At 46.9% G+C, this 18,518-nt stretch overlaps 1 protein-coding gene across 2 annotated transcripts; it reads right to left on the reverse strand.

The window, feature by feature from the left end:
- Positions 1-1,159: 1,159 nt before the first annotated feature.
- On the reverse strand, positions 1,160-17,433 carry BPIFA3 (BPI fold containing family A member 3). 2 transcript variants are annotated; one of them, XM_082432243.1, is made up of 7 exons: positions 15,340-17,433; positions 9,681-9,831; positions 7,707-7,814; positions 6,908-7,057; positions 5,636-5,720; positions 5,151-5,214; positions 4,490-4,617 (listed from the first exon to the last, which is right to left on the reverse strand). In XM_082432243.1, the coding sequence occupies exons 1-7, from the start codon at positions 15,461-15,463 to the stop codon at positions 4,583-4,585; spliced, it is 717 nt and encodes a 238-aa protein (XP_082288369.1). In that variant the 5' UTR covers positions 15,464-17,433; the 3' UTR covers positions 4,490-4,582. The 2 variants fall into 2 exon arrangements, with proteins under 2 accessions (XP_082288368.1, XP_082288369.1); XM_082432242.1 differs by lacking the exon at positions 15,340-17,433 and having other exon boundaries at positions 1,160-4,617; positions 9,681-15,259.
- Positions 17,434-18,518: the final 1,085 nt, after the last annotated feature.

Genomic DNA, 18,518 nt, shown 5'->3' on the forward strand with positions numbered 1-18,518 from the left:
GTCCCTACATTTTTTTTTTAAATACATAATCCCTTCATTTATTTATTTATTTATTTATTTATTTTTTTTGTATTTTGGCTGCTCCATGCCATGCAGCATGTGGGATGGTTCTCCAACCAGGGATCTAACCTGGGCCTCTGCAGTGAAAGCTCTGAATCCTAACCACTAGGCCACCAGGGAACTCCCCTACATATTTTTTTTCTAATGTATGTATAGTTCAGCATTTCAAATGCCATTTTCCTGAGTAACAAAAACTTCCCCATTTCCCCTTGGGATTTTATTTCTGTTCCAGGGGCTTTATTTGTGCCAAGGCATCTGAAGAAGGCTGCCCTGTCCCTGTTTTGACTGGAAATATAGAAACAGCCATATACCATCTGACCCCTTGATGCCAAGATGCTGTGCTTCCCTCCCGTCCAAAAGGCCCCTTCGAATTTAGCATTTACTTTTTACTGGACACCCTTGCTGGACACCCAAAATTGTTCTGTGTCTCGATTCCTTGGGTCTCAGGCAGGACCCAGGGGGACTGCCGCAGCCCATCTGCCTGGAACTGCTGAGACCTTCCAGTTAACTTTCTCTCCCTGGGGTCCTGCCACCTCTCCTGGTTCTGGAAGGGAATGTGGGCACAGAACCCCTCTGTTCTGGAATCCTGCACATCGACTTGGGGTTTCTGCTGTCCTCCTCCCACGTCAAGGTTTGCCTGGGGAGAAGCAAGGCCATGAGACACTTCTCAGAACCCACTAGAACTATTTTCTCTTCAATTTCTCTTGGACCCTCACACTCCACCAACCCAACATGGGAAATTTTCTAGTCCTGGGGGCAGGAAACCTTGCTTCAATTCATCATGTATATGCTATTCTTAATGTCTCCTATGTCCCAAATTTTGAAATTGAAAAACCCAGGCTTTGGGAATTCCCTGACAGTTCAGTGGTTAGGATTCAGCGCTTTCACTGCTGTGGCCTGGGTTCAATCCCTGGTGGGGGAACTAAGATACTGTAAGCCGCAGGGTATGGCCAAAAAAAAGGGAGAGAGAGTGAAAAAAGAAATAGTATCTTATAACTAAAACAAACAAATCCCAAAACAAACAAACAAACAAAACAACTCAGGCTTTAAAAAAATTTAGCCTACAGTAAAATTGACTTTTTTTGGGTGTATAATTCAATGAGTTTAACACATGAATAGTTTTATTTAGCCACAATTATACAATAATACAGAACAGTTCCATCATCCCCTGAATACGCTCATGCTGCCCTTTTATAGTTACCCGCTCCCTCTTGCCCTGCAACTGGCAACCACTGATCTGTTCTCTGTCACTGCTGTTTTGTCAGAGACCCAGGCTTTGTAGACTCAAAAGCCTTCTCTCTGCTTCTGCTGAAGTTGCCCTTCCTTGAAGCACAGGTACTGCTTGTTCCAGTGCCCTGAGCAGGGCAAGGGTCGTGGGGCATCAGGAAGCATGGACGGACACCCAGCTAACATTTCAGGACAGTGATTTCCGCATTGGCGACATCAATGCCTCCCCAGTGTGTTTGTCAGAAACTGGAGTTCATGCCCTTTTCTTCCTACGTATCAGATTGTGACTGTGTTTGGGAGCCTTTCCTGGTGTCATTCTGTGAATCAAGGGATCCATTTTTATGTACTGAATTGAACTATGGTTTAAAGTAGACTGAAAATGTGTTTCCCCTCTAATAAGTGGTTATTGTAAAGAAGAATGGGTTAGTTACAGATCAAATAAGGAAGCTACCTCTTCTCTGTATATCCAGTGTTTGTGGTTCTCTGTATATCCACTTTATATTATTGCTAATGAACATGTGTTCACTGGCGAAAAATCTGGAGACTACAGATGAACTAAAAGGAAAAATTAACATCTGGAGTCCTGCCACTTCCCTTTTTATTTTAATAAATATCTGTCCAGTCCAGTCAAAAAAAAAATGAGATCCATTTCTAAAGGGCAGAGTTCATTTTATTTTTCAAGGGACTCTGAACTGTGCAAGGTCTGTTCTCCAGAACTTGGGGGTGGAATGCTGGTTCTCTTCCCTGGGAGTCAGAACTCTGTACGGAAGGGCGTGGACGTTACAAGCACAAGTGGGCAGGGCCTGGAGCAAGCTTCTGAGTATTTGGGGCTGAATTTCTGCTTCAATTACCACCCCCACTCCGGACCCCAGTATCATTATAGAGGTCCATTGTGAAACGAGCTCCTCCAGGAGAAAACACAATGAGTCCACAGCTCTGTGAACCTCAAAATGAAAAGAAAACAGAATGCGAGAAACCCAAGGAGGCCCCTTGAGAAAGGCACCCCTGGAAGGGTCAGAAGGAAGGCAGACAAAAGCTGCCTTCACAGGGACCAGGCAACCTCGTTGGAGGATGGGGCCCAGCCCTCCCGTGTTTGCTCTTTGAATCATGAGCCGGAAAACCCCTGTAAATTCAAGGCTGTCAAGGGGTATCATTCGTGTGAACATGGGTGTTTAGGGTTGCAAATCCCCAGTGAAGCATTTCGGATTAGGGAGTGTGAATTGAAAGATGGAGACATGAGTATCTCTTGCCCTATTCTCATCTCTGAGCTGTTGACACTTCCTTGTTTGAGCTTGTCAATCTAGCGGAACGCAGATTTCATCATTTTCCTCTCAGTGCGGGGTTGTGGGTGGGATAGGGGTGTTAGAAGGAAGGGATGGAAGACTGAAGTGGGGATTCAGAGTGGTCAAGGCTGTGGGCTCTGGAGTCTGGCCGCTTGAGTGCAGTCGACTTGGTCATTTCCTGGCTCTGTGACCTTGGGCAAGTGGCTTTCCCTCTCTGAGCCTCAGGATAGCAGTTTTGGACTTCATGGGGTTTCTGTGAGGATTTGATGAGATGCTGGATGCAAGCTCCTAACACCAAGCTTGGCACATGCAGAGTGCTTAGATGTATGTGCTACTATTATTGTGTGTGTGTGTGTGTGTGTGTGTGTGTGTGTGTGTGTATTTCCTCTTGATTTCTTAGTATGCTGTCCCTTTCCTTGGGTGGAGGAGGGCAGGAATCTATATTTAAGAAGTGAGTAGTCATTAATCAAATAATTAACAATGAATTAAATGACTTTTAAAAAGCATTTCCCATGGACCTAGCAGATGCTAAACATATTGCAAATGTCTTTTCATGTACTCCTACAAACATCCTGCATGGTAAATAGTTTTTATTTTCAAAAAAAATTTTTTTGTTAAAGTATAACATACATAAGAAAAATGCACATAAGTGAATAGCTCAGTGAATTTTCACAAACTGAACATCCTCCCCATAAGCAGCACCCAGATCAAGAAGCAGAATGTTACCAGCCCTCCAGAAGGCCCTCCTACTACTTCCCGTCACTAACCCTCTCCATGAGGGTAACCACCATCCTGACCTCTGACAGCATGGATTAGGTTTGCCGTGTTTGAGCCTCATATAGATGGGAGATGTGTGTTTCGGGGCCTCGCTTTGTTAGGTGTGTGAGATCCATCCACGTGGTTGTGTGGGTATAGGTTATTTTCACTACTGTAGAGCATTCCGCTGGTGACTATCCCACAAGATATTTATCCACTCTATTTACCCATTCTTTTGATGGGCATTTAGGGAGTTTTCACTCTGGGGCTATTATGACTGTGGATGCTATGAGCAATCTTGGACACGTCTTGCGGTGCCCACGTGCATGTATTTCTGTACCTAGGATTGGGACTGTGGGTCGGAGGGAGGAACATGTTGCCCTTCAGGAGATGCTGCCACCCAGTTTTATAAAGTGGAGATGCGACTTATCTCCCTCCAGCAGTGTGAGGGTTCCTGCTGTCCCACGTCATGTAAGATTTCTATTCCCACTTTGCGGGGGAGGGAGACCAAAAGGTAAAGTGCCTTGTCCCCGATACAGCTAGGGAGTCATAAGACCAGGACTCACCCATTATTTAACCCTGGGTATTTGCTGAGCACACACTTGGTGTCAGGCCTGTGCTAGGGGCTGGAGGGTCATTGGTCACCCTGATGCACATGTCTATACCCTCCTGGAACTTCTCGTTGGGCTGAATCGAATTTGAACTCAGATCTGTTTGGTGCCAGTGTTTATATTTTACCATTCTGTCACCGTTCTTCTTCACTCCCTTGGAGCCCAGCAAAGTTCTGGGCACATATTAGGTGCTCAATAAACATGGGTTGAATGAACAAGGGGATGGGAACTCTCAACAGGGCCCTCCCCGCATTGATGAGCACATCCATGGATGGCTATTGGCTGCAACTTACAGGAAAAGAAAGAGTGTTTTCTCTGGCATTTCTGGGCTGATGAGCAAACCCAGGCATATCCTGGGTTTGGGATGGACCTTATCAGCCATCAGCCAAGTCTCAGGATGGACCTTCATCAGGTCTGACTTTTGGAACCCAAACCTCAGGGCCCAGGCAGAAGGACCTCTGTACCGTTCAGAGATAGAATTTATTGTGGAAGAGGACAGGATGTCCACAGGGCCTGTGGTAAAAGTGGGACATCGGAAGCCCCACTCTGAGGGAGACTTGTGGTCTCCAAATCTGGAATCTCCTTCTGATCATCAGTGGGCAGCTAGGGGGTGCTCAAGTCTGGCTCGTGGAAGGCTGGCTGGACTCAAAGTTGGTTGAGTTCACGAGCAATAGCCTGCTCTGTAAGGAGAAGAGGCAGAATCAGTCACCAGGTGTCTGCCCTCTGACCCCCAGGTCCACACCAAAGGGGTCTGTCATCCATCCATGCTGACCAAGGCCTGGTGCCGGGAACATTCACATTAAAACTCTTCAAATGATATCTAATTATTCAGTTCCTGTGTCTTCCACTCACTGTGAGCTCCCTGAAGGCAGGGACTCTATCTGTTTGTCTGCAACTGCGATGGGGGTGGGCTTGGGTGTGTGCGAGGGCAGTGCTCCCTAAAGGATTGAGTGGAGATCTTGGGAGAAGCTCTGGTAACCTGGAGGTTTGGGTGAATTGGCGGGGCACAGCCTGCTTGGTAGGGGTGCCCTCTGCTGTCCCGGCTCTCTCGGGGGATAGTGAAGGTCATGGTCATATGGTCACCTCTGAGTGTCCTCGGAGCACATGCAGACACCCCTCAGCAGGCCTCCGTGAGAGCTGCAGCAGGGGCACCTCTTCTGGCCATTTGCCCGTCCTGAGTCCTCCCCCCGGAGGGACGCAGGTGCTCACTCACCCATGAGGCTTTTCAACAGTTTCACATCCAGCTGCCTGAGGATTTCATCGATCAGAGGACATTCCTGGGCCACCAACACAGAGAGGAGGGTCAGACCAGGGAGTGGGAAAAGAAAACTGGAGGGGCTGTGGCTGGAAGCCACGGGATTTCCACAAGGAATCATGGCAAGTGTGGCTCCCTTTTATTGAACGCCGACTACCCACCAGGTGCTATGCACGGCACTTCCGTGCTTTGCCCCCCTGAATCCTTGAGACTCTCTGTGCAATGGGGACTGTGATGGTTCCCATGTTACAGATGGGGAAACTGAGGCTCAGGGAGGCTAAGTCACTTGCCCAAGGACACACAGTCAGTAGATGGCAAAATTGAACATCTTAATTGAGATTTCTCAGGTTCTAAAGCCCAATTCTTCACTGAAACGTCAATATATATGCCCTGACCCTCGGACTCAAGAATGCCCAAGGTGAAACTACTTTTCTGAAACTTACCTGACTTTCTATCAGGTGTGGGATAACTTTTTCCAGGTTGTCTCTGAGGTTGTGGAAAAAATGTTTCATCTTTGGTGGGATATCTCTAGAAAGAGAGATAGATGTACAGAACAGAACAGATAAATACAGACAATACTGATGTCAGGTGCTGTGTGTGGAGAACATCTCACACAGCCATTTAATCCTCAGAGAGCCCTACATGAGAGGCATCATTGTAAGCAATAGTCAAAGGCGCAGCTCAGAGAGGTGATGTGCCTTGCCCAAGGTCACACAGCTAGTTAAGTGCTGATCAGTTTAGAACCAGGTCAGTAACTACAGTCCACAGTCTTCTTCGTGGATGTCTGGCATGATCTAGGCATTCAGTGAATGTCTGATGAATAAATGAATGGATTTCCACTGATGACCTAGTTGCTTTCAGCATTCTGGAATTACAGAGAGAGATCAGACACAAATCTTGCCCTTGAGGGACTCAGTCTGTTGGGGTTGACACACTTGGTCAGCTAGTCTACAGATCTTTATTTAAGTCTATTTTTCTCTAGCTTGTTCACTACTGTATCCCTAGCATCAAGTATGTTGTGCCTAGCACATAGTAGGTTCTCAGCAAATATTTGTTGAATGAATGAGTGATGAGGAGGAGCTTTAAAGAAGGAAGGAGGGGCGTCCAAGCATAAGGGTCAGCATGTGCAAAGGCACCGTGGTATGAAAATGTATGGCATATTGATGGAGGGGGGTTCTTCAGAGAGACTTGAGGGCAAAGGGCTGCAGAGTGGGGTGGGGGACAGGACAAGTAGGGCCTTGAGTGACATCCAGGAGTTTGCTCTTCATCCAGAGGGCATTGGAGAACCATTGGAGTGTCTGGAGCAGGGGCTGGGTGACATGGCTAGATTTCTGCTGCAGGGGGAGAACAGAGTGAAAGCGGTGAGGTCTGAGTCAGGGAAAGTTGGAGGAGGCTCCCACAATGGTCCAGGAAGTGGACGATGAGCCCAGTCAGTGGCTGTGGGGATGGAGAGAAAGGGAGCAGGTGAGGGTTGCCAGGAGGTCACTGATGGGACCTGTGGACGATGGGCTGTGGGGAGTGAGGAGGAGGAGGAGTCTGGCTTCTGGGAGGGTGGCAGGGCCATCTCTGGGATGGGGATGCAGGAGGAGGAACAGATCCTGGGGAAGGGGTGAGATCTGTTTGGGGCTCACCCAGGAGGTGGTGGAGACCTGCGGCTGCAGCCAGGGCCAGTCAGGAAGGGGCCCAGCCCTGGGGAGGGGCGGCTGGGATCTTACTCAGTGAGGACAGTCATGCGGACGCTGCTGGGATCCACGCGGCAGTTGCCTATCACCAGATCCCTCCGGCCAAACTCATCTTTCTCCAGCCAGAACTCCACAGTGAGGTTCATGCGTGCGTGTGTCTTTATGATCTGGTTATTGAAGGGCCTGGGGACAAGAGAGAGGAGGAGGGGGGAGGGGCAAGAGACAGAGAAAGAATAGAAGGAGGAAGAAGCAGCCAACACGGAGAGTGGCTCTTTCAACACACCAGCCCAGCGGGGTTCCACGTTGCCTGGATGTTAAATTCTGTGGTCAGCGATTAAGGAGAAAAACAGTACTAGCCAGAGTGCCTTCTGAAAATCCTTTAAATAGACCAGATTAGGGGGCCTTCGGAAATTTAAAAATTGAGAGTTAATCTTATTCTAAAAACCTTTACCATTTAGTGGAGCCCTCCCAGAGGCAGTGGATGTTAAAGGGTAGTCTAAACCGGAGGAGGGAAGGGTGATGCGATCATTAAAGTGTTTCTCTTTTTAAAACCATTGTAGGGAACTCACATAAGTTTAAATGAGCAAATGACCTGCCTCCACTGACCAGTGATCGCCATCCACATTTCAGCTGAAGAAACCAAGGCTCAGAGATGTGAAGTGACTTGCCCAAGGTTACACAGCAAGTGAGTTCGGAAACCAGGAATTGAAACCAGTTTGCAGCGGAAAGATCTGGGTTCCCCAAATTGCCAAAATCCATCCCCCTGCCCCGACTCCCAGGTTCCCAGTGAAGAGGAACAGTGCCCTTCAGGCCCCGCTTCTGTATGACTTACAGTCTCGAGTCAATGTCAAATTCAAGTGAGATGTTTGCCAAGAACCACTCATTATGGAAAGACATCCAGATCCCACCATAGTCCAGCTGAATGTTGGTGATGTTGGCGCTGCACAAGGAAAGAGCAAAGACCCCCACAAGGGTGAAGGGCCTCAGACCTCAAGGCCTTGGGCGTTACAGACAAGGCTGGCCTGTCTCCAAGCAGTCGGATTTGGAGTCAGAGCCTTTCACAGATGCTCTGAGGGCAAGAGCTCCCTGCAGGAGCCCTGGGGTTACAAGCTGTCCCCGAGTGCCCCCGAATAGCTCCACACAACTGACTTGTGAAACCCACAGCCAACTGCAGACCCAGCCCCTGGGCCCGTTCTCAGAGCCAGCCTCCCGCTCTCAGGGGATAACCCCACCACCTGCCCAGGGGCCTAGACCCAAACCGTGGCAGCTGTCTTCAACTTCTCTCCATCCCTCACCGCCACATTCCACTCACTAGCAAATCATGTTGGCTCTGCTTGCAAAATATATCCTGAAATGGGCCACTTCCCATCACTCTGTTGCTTTCGTCTGGTCCAGGTCACCATCACTTCTTGCCTGGAGATGCTCTAGTTTCTCTCTGGGCTCAAGGCCACGATCTTGGCCTCTCCACAAACCATCTCCATGTGGCAGCCAGAGGGGCCTTAACACTCCCCTATCACTCAGTGTTCTCCACTGGTTTCTCACTGCTCTTGCAATAAAATCTGAACTCCACATCACAGCCCCTCAGATCTGCAGGGTCTGGCCTCACCTGCCTCTGCAGCCCCATCTCCTACCACCCTCGCCTTGCTCACCCAGCCACACAGGACTTTTTCTCTTCCTCAAATGCATCAATCTCCTTCCTACCTCAGGGCCTTTGCACTCACTGTGCCCCCATGACCTCATGTCACTCACCTCCTTCTCTTCATTCATATTTCTACTTAAGGGTTAGGAAGGTCCCCCGATCAGCCCTCTCACTCTCACCTTTGACCTGGTTAAATTTGTCTTCGTGTTATATCCCTCCGTCTGAAATTAGTTATTTACTTTCGTGGCCTATCTCACTAACTAGGATGTAAGATCCAAAAGGGCAGGGACCGTAGGTCTATGTAGAGCTGCATTCCCAGTACCCAGCCCAGGTGCTGGTACACAGTAGGTGCTCAATGAATAACTGTAATGATTGTTAAAGGAATGAATGAAGGGAAGTGATTGTGGCTGCACACAGCAAGGGAAACCCTGCTGGTGAGTCCTGGTGCTCATTAAAGTGGAGGGAATGAGGGATGCAAATCAGAGAGAAGGTAGGTCAAGGGCACAGCAGGCTGGGATCATGGTGTTACATTTGAGCAGCTTTGAGACCAGGCAGCTGGGGAGGCCTGCATCCATTGAGAGGAAGGGGGGAAAATGGAGGTGGAGGACAGGCCCAGTTCTGCGAGGCTAATTATACCAATGGCTATGCATCCACTATGTGCCACAGGGAAAGCTCCTAACAGCTCCAGGACGTGGGGATGATTACACCCATTTCACTGAGGAGGACTCAAGGCTGAAGCTCAGGGAGCTCAAGTGCCTTGCCCAGAGTCACACAGCTTTCAAGCGAGAGTGAGGTTCAAATGTCTGACTCTAGTCCTGGGTTCCTTTGGCACCTCAGATGTTTATCCAGGCTGTGCTCTGGGTACCCATTTTATAGATGAGACCAGAGTGGCCCAGCAATTTCCCCAAAGTTGGTGGCAGAGTCAGGATTTAAATGCAGAAACTTTTGCTTCCCAAACCTTCACCTTTAATTATTCTGCTGTGCTGCCTCTCCCAGTGACCCTTTGTACTGGGCCCCCTACTCATCCTTGTGTTGGGTCTGACATCTCCTTCCAATCTTCCCTCCTTTCCTCTTCACAGGCCTTGTACTGCCATGCCCTCAGCTCTGCCCTCTTACTCAGAGCTTTATCAGGAGTCCCAGGGCCAGTGATGGGGTTCAAGATCTCACCTGCCTTCTTGATGCTGCTGAAGGCTCATACTGCCAATTAGCCAGTCCACCATCCCCGAAGCCATCTGCCTGGAGGCATTCAGACTGTCCAGGAAGCGGATGTTCTGGATTTGGCGCTCTGTATTGTGCTTCATGAGGCCCTGGGCAATAACTGGAAATGGATATGGGACCAGTGACATTGCACGATGCCCTGGCAAAGGTGGGGGGTTTGGAGCCAGGAGGCCCAGGTTGCAGGCTGGCACACCGGCTTCTTGCTGAGTGATTGGTGTGTCATCCCCCTGCCCCCACCACTGAGATCCACATTCTTCATCCGTGAAATGATGCTTTGCAGTGCTGGTGTGACACATTTGCAGAGGGTCTGGCAGGCAATAGCTGCTCAAGAGAGATATTATGGTTGAAAATTTGCCCAGTGCTGTATCTCTGAATCTGGAACACAGAGCCTAACATACAGGATCTAGATCACAGTAAATGTTGGTTGAAGAGAAAAAGAGGTGGGCAAATAAGGAGAGAATAAATGGAAATCCTCCCCCACCATGCTCGGAATAAACTGCAGGGCTGGGTGGAGCTACCAGTGGAAAAGAATGAATTCCAAAAAGGAGGGAAATTTGAAAAGCTATTGACTTGCGTGAAGTCCTAGCTCTCTGGGCCCTAGACCCCAGCCGCCCAGGTTGGGGGCCCAGTTCTGACAAACCTCAGAGCTCATCTCAGGACACATTTATTGCACTGACTCAACCCTCTAGGTGTTCAGGCCCCACACTGAGAACTATGTATTACTGCAGAGCCACAGAAGCCATTGTGACACCTCACCCTTATCCTCCAGGGCCAGCCCCCAGACCCCCTTTCAGCACCCCATGTTTCTGCTGCCTACAAACAAGAAAGTGTCTCTGGGGCTTCCCCGGTGGCGCAGTGGTTGGGAGTCCGCCCACCAATGCAGGGGACACGGGTTCGAGTCCCGGTCCAGGAAGATCTCACATGCCGTGGAGCAACCAGGCCTGTGCACCACAACTACTGAAGCCCACGCACCCAGAGCCCGTGCTCCGCAACGGGGCAAGCCGCTGCAATGAGAAGCCCACGCACCGGGACAAAGAGTAGCCCCGGCTCACCGCAACTGGAGAAAGCCCGCGCACAGCAACAAAGACCCAATGCAGCCAAAAATAAATAAATAAAATAAAAAAATTTAAAAAAAAAAAAAAGAAAGTGTCTCTGGAGTCATAGATCTGGGTTCAAATCCTAGCTCTGCCACCTCCCTGAGTCTTGATTTCCTCATCTGTGTAATAGGGCAGTAATAATACCCATCTCATAGGATACTTACTAGGAATATTGAGACATTTAGCCAAAGGATATTTACTGAGCATCTACTGGGTATCAGGCTCAGTTCTGGGCACTAAACACACAAACCATTTTTCTATCTAGTAGGAGAACATACAGTAAAGAAATAGTTTCAAGGATGGAGTGAAACTATAGGTATGCCTAGAACTCTTAGTAGTTCTTGGTTAATGATGACAGTAGCACTTGGGAATTTGTGAGCAGCAGACACTAGTAGTTGCCAGTCCAGTATCCATCCATCCATCCATCTGTCCATCCATCCATCCTCCCATCTATTCTCCATCTATCTGTCTATCCAATATCCATCCATCAATCCATCCATCTACCCATCCACCTTCCCATCCATCCATCCACTCATCCGTACATCCTCCCATCCATCCTCTTATCCACCCACTCTCCCAACCACCCATTCGTCCTATTCTTCCCATCTGACCCCTGTTTTGATTCAGACACTCTCTTCAATTCCTGGTCCAGATGAGGCTGTTGATTATCATTGCATGGTGACTCTTACAGGTACAAAGTTCGCATATGATCCAAGTTGGTTCTATCAGACTAAACAGAAGACCCTATGTTTCATGTTTGAGGGGAAGGTTTCTTTCTCTTTTTCCTACTGGAAAGGAACAAGACAGCTTATAGCTCCAATGGCCACTGGCCACCATTTGCCTATCACACTGTGAACCAGCAGCCTGCGGATGAAACCATGACGATAACAGAGCTAAAAAAGGATGAAATTCTGTTCTGGTTGGCAGCTTTGAGCTGCTGATTGAACCAAACCCGGAGCTTGCCCTACCTATGACTTTCAGTTGTGTGAAATACTTTTTTCTTATAGTTTTAACCAGATTGACTTGGGTTTTCTGTAACACCCTAACAGATACGTGAGAAGTGGTTGTAGAGATCAACATTTTCACAGTTGAAAAACACTTTGCACATACTTGCCTTCATTTAAGTCTCAAAAGCAGTCCCATGAAACAGCATTCTAACTGCACCTATTGTACAGATGAGGATACCTGGAGCCACAGCCACATGTGAATATATTTGATAACCTAAATGCAATGCATACATTTATGGCAAACCATAAAATGCCAAGTCATGATGAGGGGAAATGGAAAACATTGATAACTTAAAACCATTAAGAAATAGAAACAGGTGATCTCATTCCCCAAAAGTTTTGATCTAGATGGTTTTATGGAAGACTTTTACCCAACTTTATGAAAAGGTAATTGTGAAAAAAAATAGAAAAAGAAGAAGATGCAAAATTCATTTTATGAGGCTAGTACAACTTGCTTCAAGAACAGTACAAGGAAAAGATATTACACATCAATTTTATGTATGAAAAATTTGCTAAGATCCTAAATAAATTACTAGCTAACAAATCTAATAGCTAATAGTACATTATAAAAATATCATATTACATTATAAAATATAAATTTTAGTTTGATACATTATAAATACATTAATGTATATTATAAAAATAATACATTATAAAAATAATAAAGTACATTATAAAAATAATACAATAATAGCAGATTATAAACAGATAATTATAGTATGTTATAAAAATATTGTATTTATTCCAGAAATGCTAGGATGGGTTCAACATAAGAAAATCTATTAATACAGTTTATCACATTAACAGAGTAGAAGAAAAAGATGGATTAATTTTTAGATGCAGAAAAACATTTGTTAAGGGCCAATACCGATTTATGATTAAGAAAAATTTAGGAAACTAGAAATATAAGGGGACTTCCTTAATATGATAAAAACTATATCCCAAAAACCTACAGAAATATACTAAGTGGAGAATTCTAGATATATTCCCATTCCTATAGGAGGCCTTGGCTATAGTGCAAGATAAGAAAAAGGCACAAGAAGTATAAGGTTTAGAAGAGAAAAGTTAAGACTGTCACTATTTGCAGATGATATAATCCTCTAGATAGAAAATTGAACAGAATAAATAAGACAAATTATTAGAACTAATAAATGGTCAGTAGGACTTTTGGATAGCAGATTAATTTTTAAAAATCAACAGCTTTCCTCTCATCTGTACCAGCAATACCAACTAGAAAATATAATAGAAAATTAGGCAATATTTACTGTGGCAACAAAACCCATAAATTCTCTAGGAATCAATTTAACAAAACATGCTTAAGACATTTATATAAATTTAAAATTCTATTAAGGGATTTAAAATATAATCTGAATAAATTGAAAGATATACTACTTTTGTAATTGCCTAACATAATACTGCAAAAATGTCAATTGTCATTAAATTAATAAACAAATTCAGTGAAACCCTAATTAAATTTCCAGAAGATTTTTCCTCTTTTTTAAGGAACTCAACACAGTCTAAGATTCATTTGGAAGAAGAAAGTTCTATCAGATAAAATGACATTTTACAAAGATGTAGTATTTAAAATATTATGTTTTTGGTACAGGAACAGTTACACAGACACAGAACACAAAACTCAAAAGGGAATCCATGTGTTTGGAAATTTGACCATTTAGTAGGTGGGTTGAATGGACTCATAAGGAGAGAAGTGAAGCTGAATCTCTAATTTACAGATATAAACATACATAAAGATGTCCTCCAAATGGATTAAAATCCTATATGTGAAAAGTGAAACTGTAAAGCTGTTAGAAAAAACAGGGTAGAGACAAGGGCTTAAGACTCATCAAATATAAACCATAAGATGAAATGTTGCTGAGTTTGAAAATATTCCTGTTCAATGAAGTGTCTACAAACAAAGTTAATAGGTGACAGTTTGGGAGAAATGTTAGCAATGCTTAGACCTGACAAGGGACTAATGTCAAGAATAAATTAACATCTTCTCAAATCAAAGAGGATTTAAAAAATTGGAAAGCAAATAGAAAAATGGGCAAAAGATAAGAACAGGGAATTCAAAGAAGTCAAAATGGCTAACAGAATTAAGACGTGTTGCTCAAACTTCTCACTAATCAGATAGTCAAGCTAAAACAATTAGATATCACTCAAATACACATCAGACTGGCAAACAATGAAAGATGCTATTATGTACTGAATTGTGCTCCCCCTGCCCCAAATCAATATACTGAAGCCTTAATCTCCAATGTGACTGTATTTGGAGATGGGGCCTTGAAGGAGGAGTTAACATTGAATCAGATCATAAGGGTGGGGCCTTAATCCGATGGGACTGGCGTCCTTATAAGAAGAGGAAGAGACACCAGAACGCGCTCACTCACCCTCTGTACACACACAGAGGAAAGGCCCTGTGAGGACACAGTGAGAAGGTGGCCATCTACAAGCCAGGAAGAGAGGTTTCACCAGAAACCAACCCTGTGGGCAACTTGATCTTGAACTTCCAGCCTCCAGAGCTGTGAGAAAATAAATGTCTGTTGTTCAAGCCACCTGGTCTGTGGTATCTTGCTGTGGCAGCCCAAGGAGGCTGATACCAGTGGATTCTCTCCAGTGTTGGGAAACAAGGGATACAGGTATGCTTGTTTGTTACTGGAATGGGTGTAGACCTGCACAGCCATCCTAGAAAGCGATCTGGCAGTCTTTAGTTAAATTCAGTTTGCACCTGCCTTAGAGCCCAGCCATCTCCCTTCAGGGTATATCCCAGGGAAATTCTCCCATAGGTTCTAAGAAGGACACGTGAGAATGTTCATCGCCGTGTAGTTTATAATAGTGGGGAGTTAGAGACAACTCAAGTGTTCATCCCTAGGGAAATGGCCAAGTGATGATGAAGTGGATGTATTTCATGGACTTTTCTGCACAAGTCTGAAGCAACAGATGTCAACAGCACAGTGTCCAGTGAAAACAGTAAAAAAAAAAAAAAAAGAAATCTATATGGCATTACCATTTATGTAAATCAAAACACTGTATGTTTTACAAGGATATGGGCATTTAAAAACACATATTAGGGAATTTCCTGGCTGTCCAGTGGTTAGAACTCTGCGCTTTCACTGCGGGGGCCCGACTTCAATCCTTGGTCAGGGAACTAAGATCCCACAAGCTGCGAAGCACCACCATCCCAAAAAAGCCAACACCTATATTAAACAAGCTGCAGTGCCTGCCAAGGAAGAGGGGAATGGGAGTGAGAATAAGAGGTCGAGAGGAAAATAACATAAAATAAAACACAAGAGGGGTCTTGCTATGGTTCATGGTAATGATGATGTGCTAGGAATAGGCATATGATCAACTCAAATTCAATTTTGTGTACTTCAGGTCTAAGAAAAAAGGAAGAGAAGAGGGTAAGTGACCAATTCCAGGTCATCTAGCAAGTCAGTGATGGGGTCAAGTTAATGCTTTCCCTACCCTCCCTGTGACAGCGGGCAGAGCATGGACTTAGCTTACTTCTCGCCAGACCCGATTTGCTGTCTGTGTGGGTCTTGGCCAGGCCAGGCCAGTGCTGCTTATGTAGTGCCAAGGGCAAGGCCAGCGAGCTGAGGAGGACCAGGAGCCTCCAGAGTGAATGCATCTTGGGTTCTTGGACCTGTGGGTATTAAGAAAGGTCAGATGGTACCCACGCAGATGGCTGCAAGGGTCGCCACCTGGTTGGATGGACTTATGGTTTTCTGTAGGAAGACAACACCGGAGTTAGCCCCAGCATGCTGTGGGGAGGTGTCGTGATGGGCTCTGGCAGCTGCCACTGGGGCTTGCTCACATGGTGAGGGCAGCAGGTGGAACCCTGCGGGGAGGCCAGGGATCCAGACGGAAGCCTTGTTGCTTAGAGACACGCAGTAGACCCCACTGTTGGGTCATCCAGTGGGAATCCTCTCCCAGACCAGCACAGGGTGGATGTTGGTGACTCTTCCGTGAATGAATGAATGAATGAATGGGCAAGGATAGTTAATCTCAGGCTTTCCAATTGGACTAGGACTTTCTTAAGGGCAGGATCATCTGCAATGCCTATCGCAATGCTTGCCTGTGAGAAATTAAGTGCTGATGATTGTTGGTTGAGGGACCAAATGACTGAATACGTAAAACAGTGAGGCTGGCTGGTCTCTGAATCCCCCACTAAATTATATGTTTCTGGAGCGCAGGGTGTGAATTTAATTAATCCTCCTGTGTCCAGTTCCTCCCATGTTTACCACATGGTAGTTACCAGTGATGTTTATTAAGTGATACAAATGAATGAATGAATAATTGGATGGATGGATGGTTTGTGGATAAGATTTACAGGGAGGGGACAGAGAGCCTTGAAGCCAAAGCATTAGGTTTATCTTGTTGCTCTGGGTTTGAGGGTCATTAAGAATGCAGTTCGAATCCCCTCTCCTCACCATCTCAAGACACGGCATCCCAATCCATCCAGTTGCTCCAGCCACAGCCCTTGGAGTCCCCCTTGACTCACTCCTCTTTCCTCATCTCCCATGACCCATCTGTCAGGAAGTCCTGTCAACACTTCCAGGATCTGACCACATCTAACCACTCCTCCTCAGCTGCCATTCTCTTGGCCTGAGTTATTGCAGGGGTGTCCTACCTGGTGTCCCAGCTTCTTCCCTGGCCCAACTACAATCTCTTTTGCATACAGTTGCCTGAGAAATCATTTTAAGACATAAATCAGACCATGGCACTCCTCTGCTCAAAACCCTCCAAAATTTCCCATTGCACACAGAGGGAAAGCTGAAATCTGTGCAATGCCTCTCAGAGCCTGCAGGGTCTCTGGTGTCCTCTCTGACCTCACCCCCTACCACTCTGTCTCTCCTCTGCTCTCCTGCAGCTGCACAGGCCTTGGGAGTCTGGGCCCGACAATTCAGCTGCCGTGAGCTCTGAGACAAAGGCTCTTTCCCCTTCTTGTCCTCTCGCCCACAAGATGCGGGGGGCATGCAGGGTCCTGTGTGAACTTCCCAGAAGCCCCGGGCCATCCTTGGACACTTCACTTCTGGTCTCGTAAATCAAAAGCATTAGTTCAGGGTGATGGCTTTCCCGATCTGAGGTCCTCTCTCAGTGTTCATGCCCCCCTTGAGGATGTTTGTAGAATATCAATTACTTTAAATGTACTTTTCTAGTCTTCCTGGTCTTGTGTAACCAGTTGGGATTTTGTTATTTTTTTTTTGTCAAGAAAATTGGAGAAGAGTGGTCATTGTTGTCCTTGGCTCTTTGGAGAGCTGCACAGGGGGTGGGGGGGTTTGTCAGCCCCACCTCCTCACAGGCTGTGGTTCTCAGGGCCACTGAGTGTAAAGAAATGATGACGTGTAGGGTGTAGATTTCAGGGTCTGGTGCATGACAAGGGAGCAGGAAGCACTGCTCAGGGGTGAGCCCCGGATTTGAAGCCAGCTTAATGCATAATGACACGCGGTTAAGAGCGTGGGCTTCTGAGTCACACAGACCAGGGTGCAAATCCTGGCTTTCCCTCCTGGCAGACTCAGGAGGGAAAGCCAGGATTTGCACCCTGAGTCTGGATAATAGTGTGGGGCTGTAGGGAGACTTAAAGAGAATCCTGCACAGCAATGCAACGATTGCTGTCATCCTCACTCTCACCTCTCTGAGCCTCAGCTTCATTACCTGTAAACCAGGGAAGCTGGTGGAGTGAACGACACCAAGTATGATTAGCCTAGAGATGGTGCCCAGGACACTGAAAGTGCACATGTCAAGGAGCCACCTCTCCTGAGCACATCTGCAAATGAGTGTACGGCTGTTTTGGCAATTCTAGCAGGAATTACAACTGGGGGTGCTGTGATGGTTTAGTGCCTGGAGGGAGCTTGCAGACGTCCGATCAGATGGTGGGCTTTGTTCTTGTTCATTCAACAAACAAATAAAGTGGGACTTCCCTGGTGGCCCAGTGGTTAAGAATCCGCCTGCCAAGGCAGGGGACACGGGTTCAAGCCCTGGTCTGGGAAGATCCTACGTGTCGCGGAGCAGCTAAGCCCGTGCACCACAACTACTGAGGCTGCGCTCTAGAGCCCACGTGCCACAGCTACTGAATCCCACGTGCCTAGAGCCCGTGCTCCACAACAAGAGAAGCCACCGCGATGAGAAGCCCGCACACTGCAACGAAGAGTAGCCCCTGCTCGCTGCAACTAGAGAAAGCCCGCGCACAGCAACGAAGACCCAACGCAGCCAAAACCAAAAAAACCCAAAAAAAACCCAAATAAAGCAGCTAAAGACAGTGAGTGCTAAGTGGCAGGCACCATGGGCTCTGAGCAGCCAGTTAGGTTCCTCGTCCTCCTGGAGCTCACACGCGCTGGGGAGGCTGACGGTCTGCATCTTTGCCTGCCAGGAGCATGTGGTTATGAAGCACGGCTCTGCTGTGGAGCGGAGGTGGGGGGGCGGGAGGAGCTAAGCAAGGGCGCAGTGAGGGGAGACCTGACAGCTGGGGAGCGGGGTAAGCAGAGAAAAGACGTCCCTGGGGAGGTAGAGCTTGAGCAGCTATTTAAAAGAAAGGCTATAAGTTAGCTGGGTGTTTCCCCGCCCCTGTCCCCCACTGGTGCTCCCAGAGAGGAGGCCACTGGAGGGGTGCCCTGCTCCTGTGGAAGCAGCTACTTTTATCAGGTTGGTGATGCCGATATTTACCTGGTGGCCTCATTCACTGT

This window comes from Balaenoptera physalus (assembly GCF_965194825.1).
Source record: "Balaenoptera physalus genome assembly, chromosome: 16".
NCBI lineage: Eukaryota > Metazoa > Chordata > Mammalia > Artiodactyla > Balaenopteridae > Balaenoptera > Balaenoptera physalus.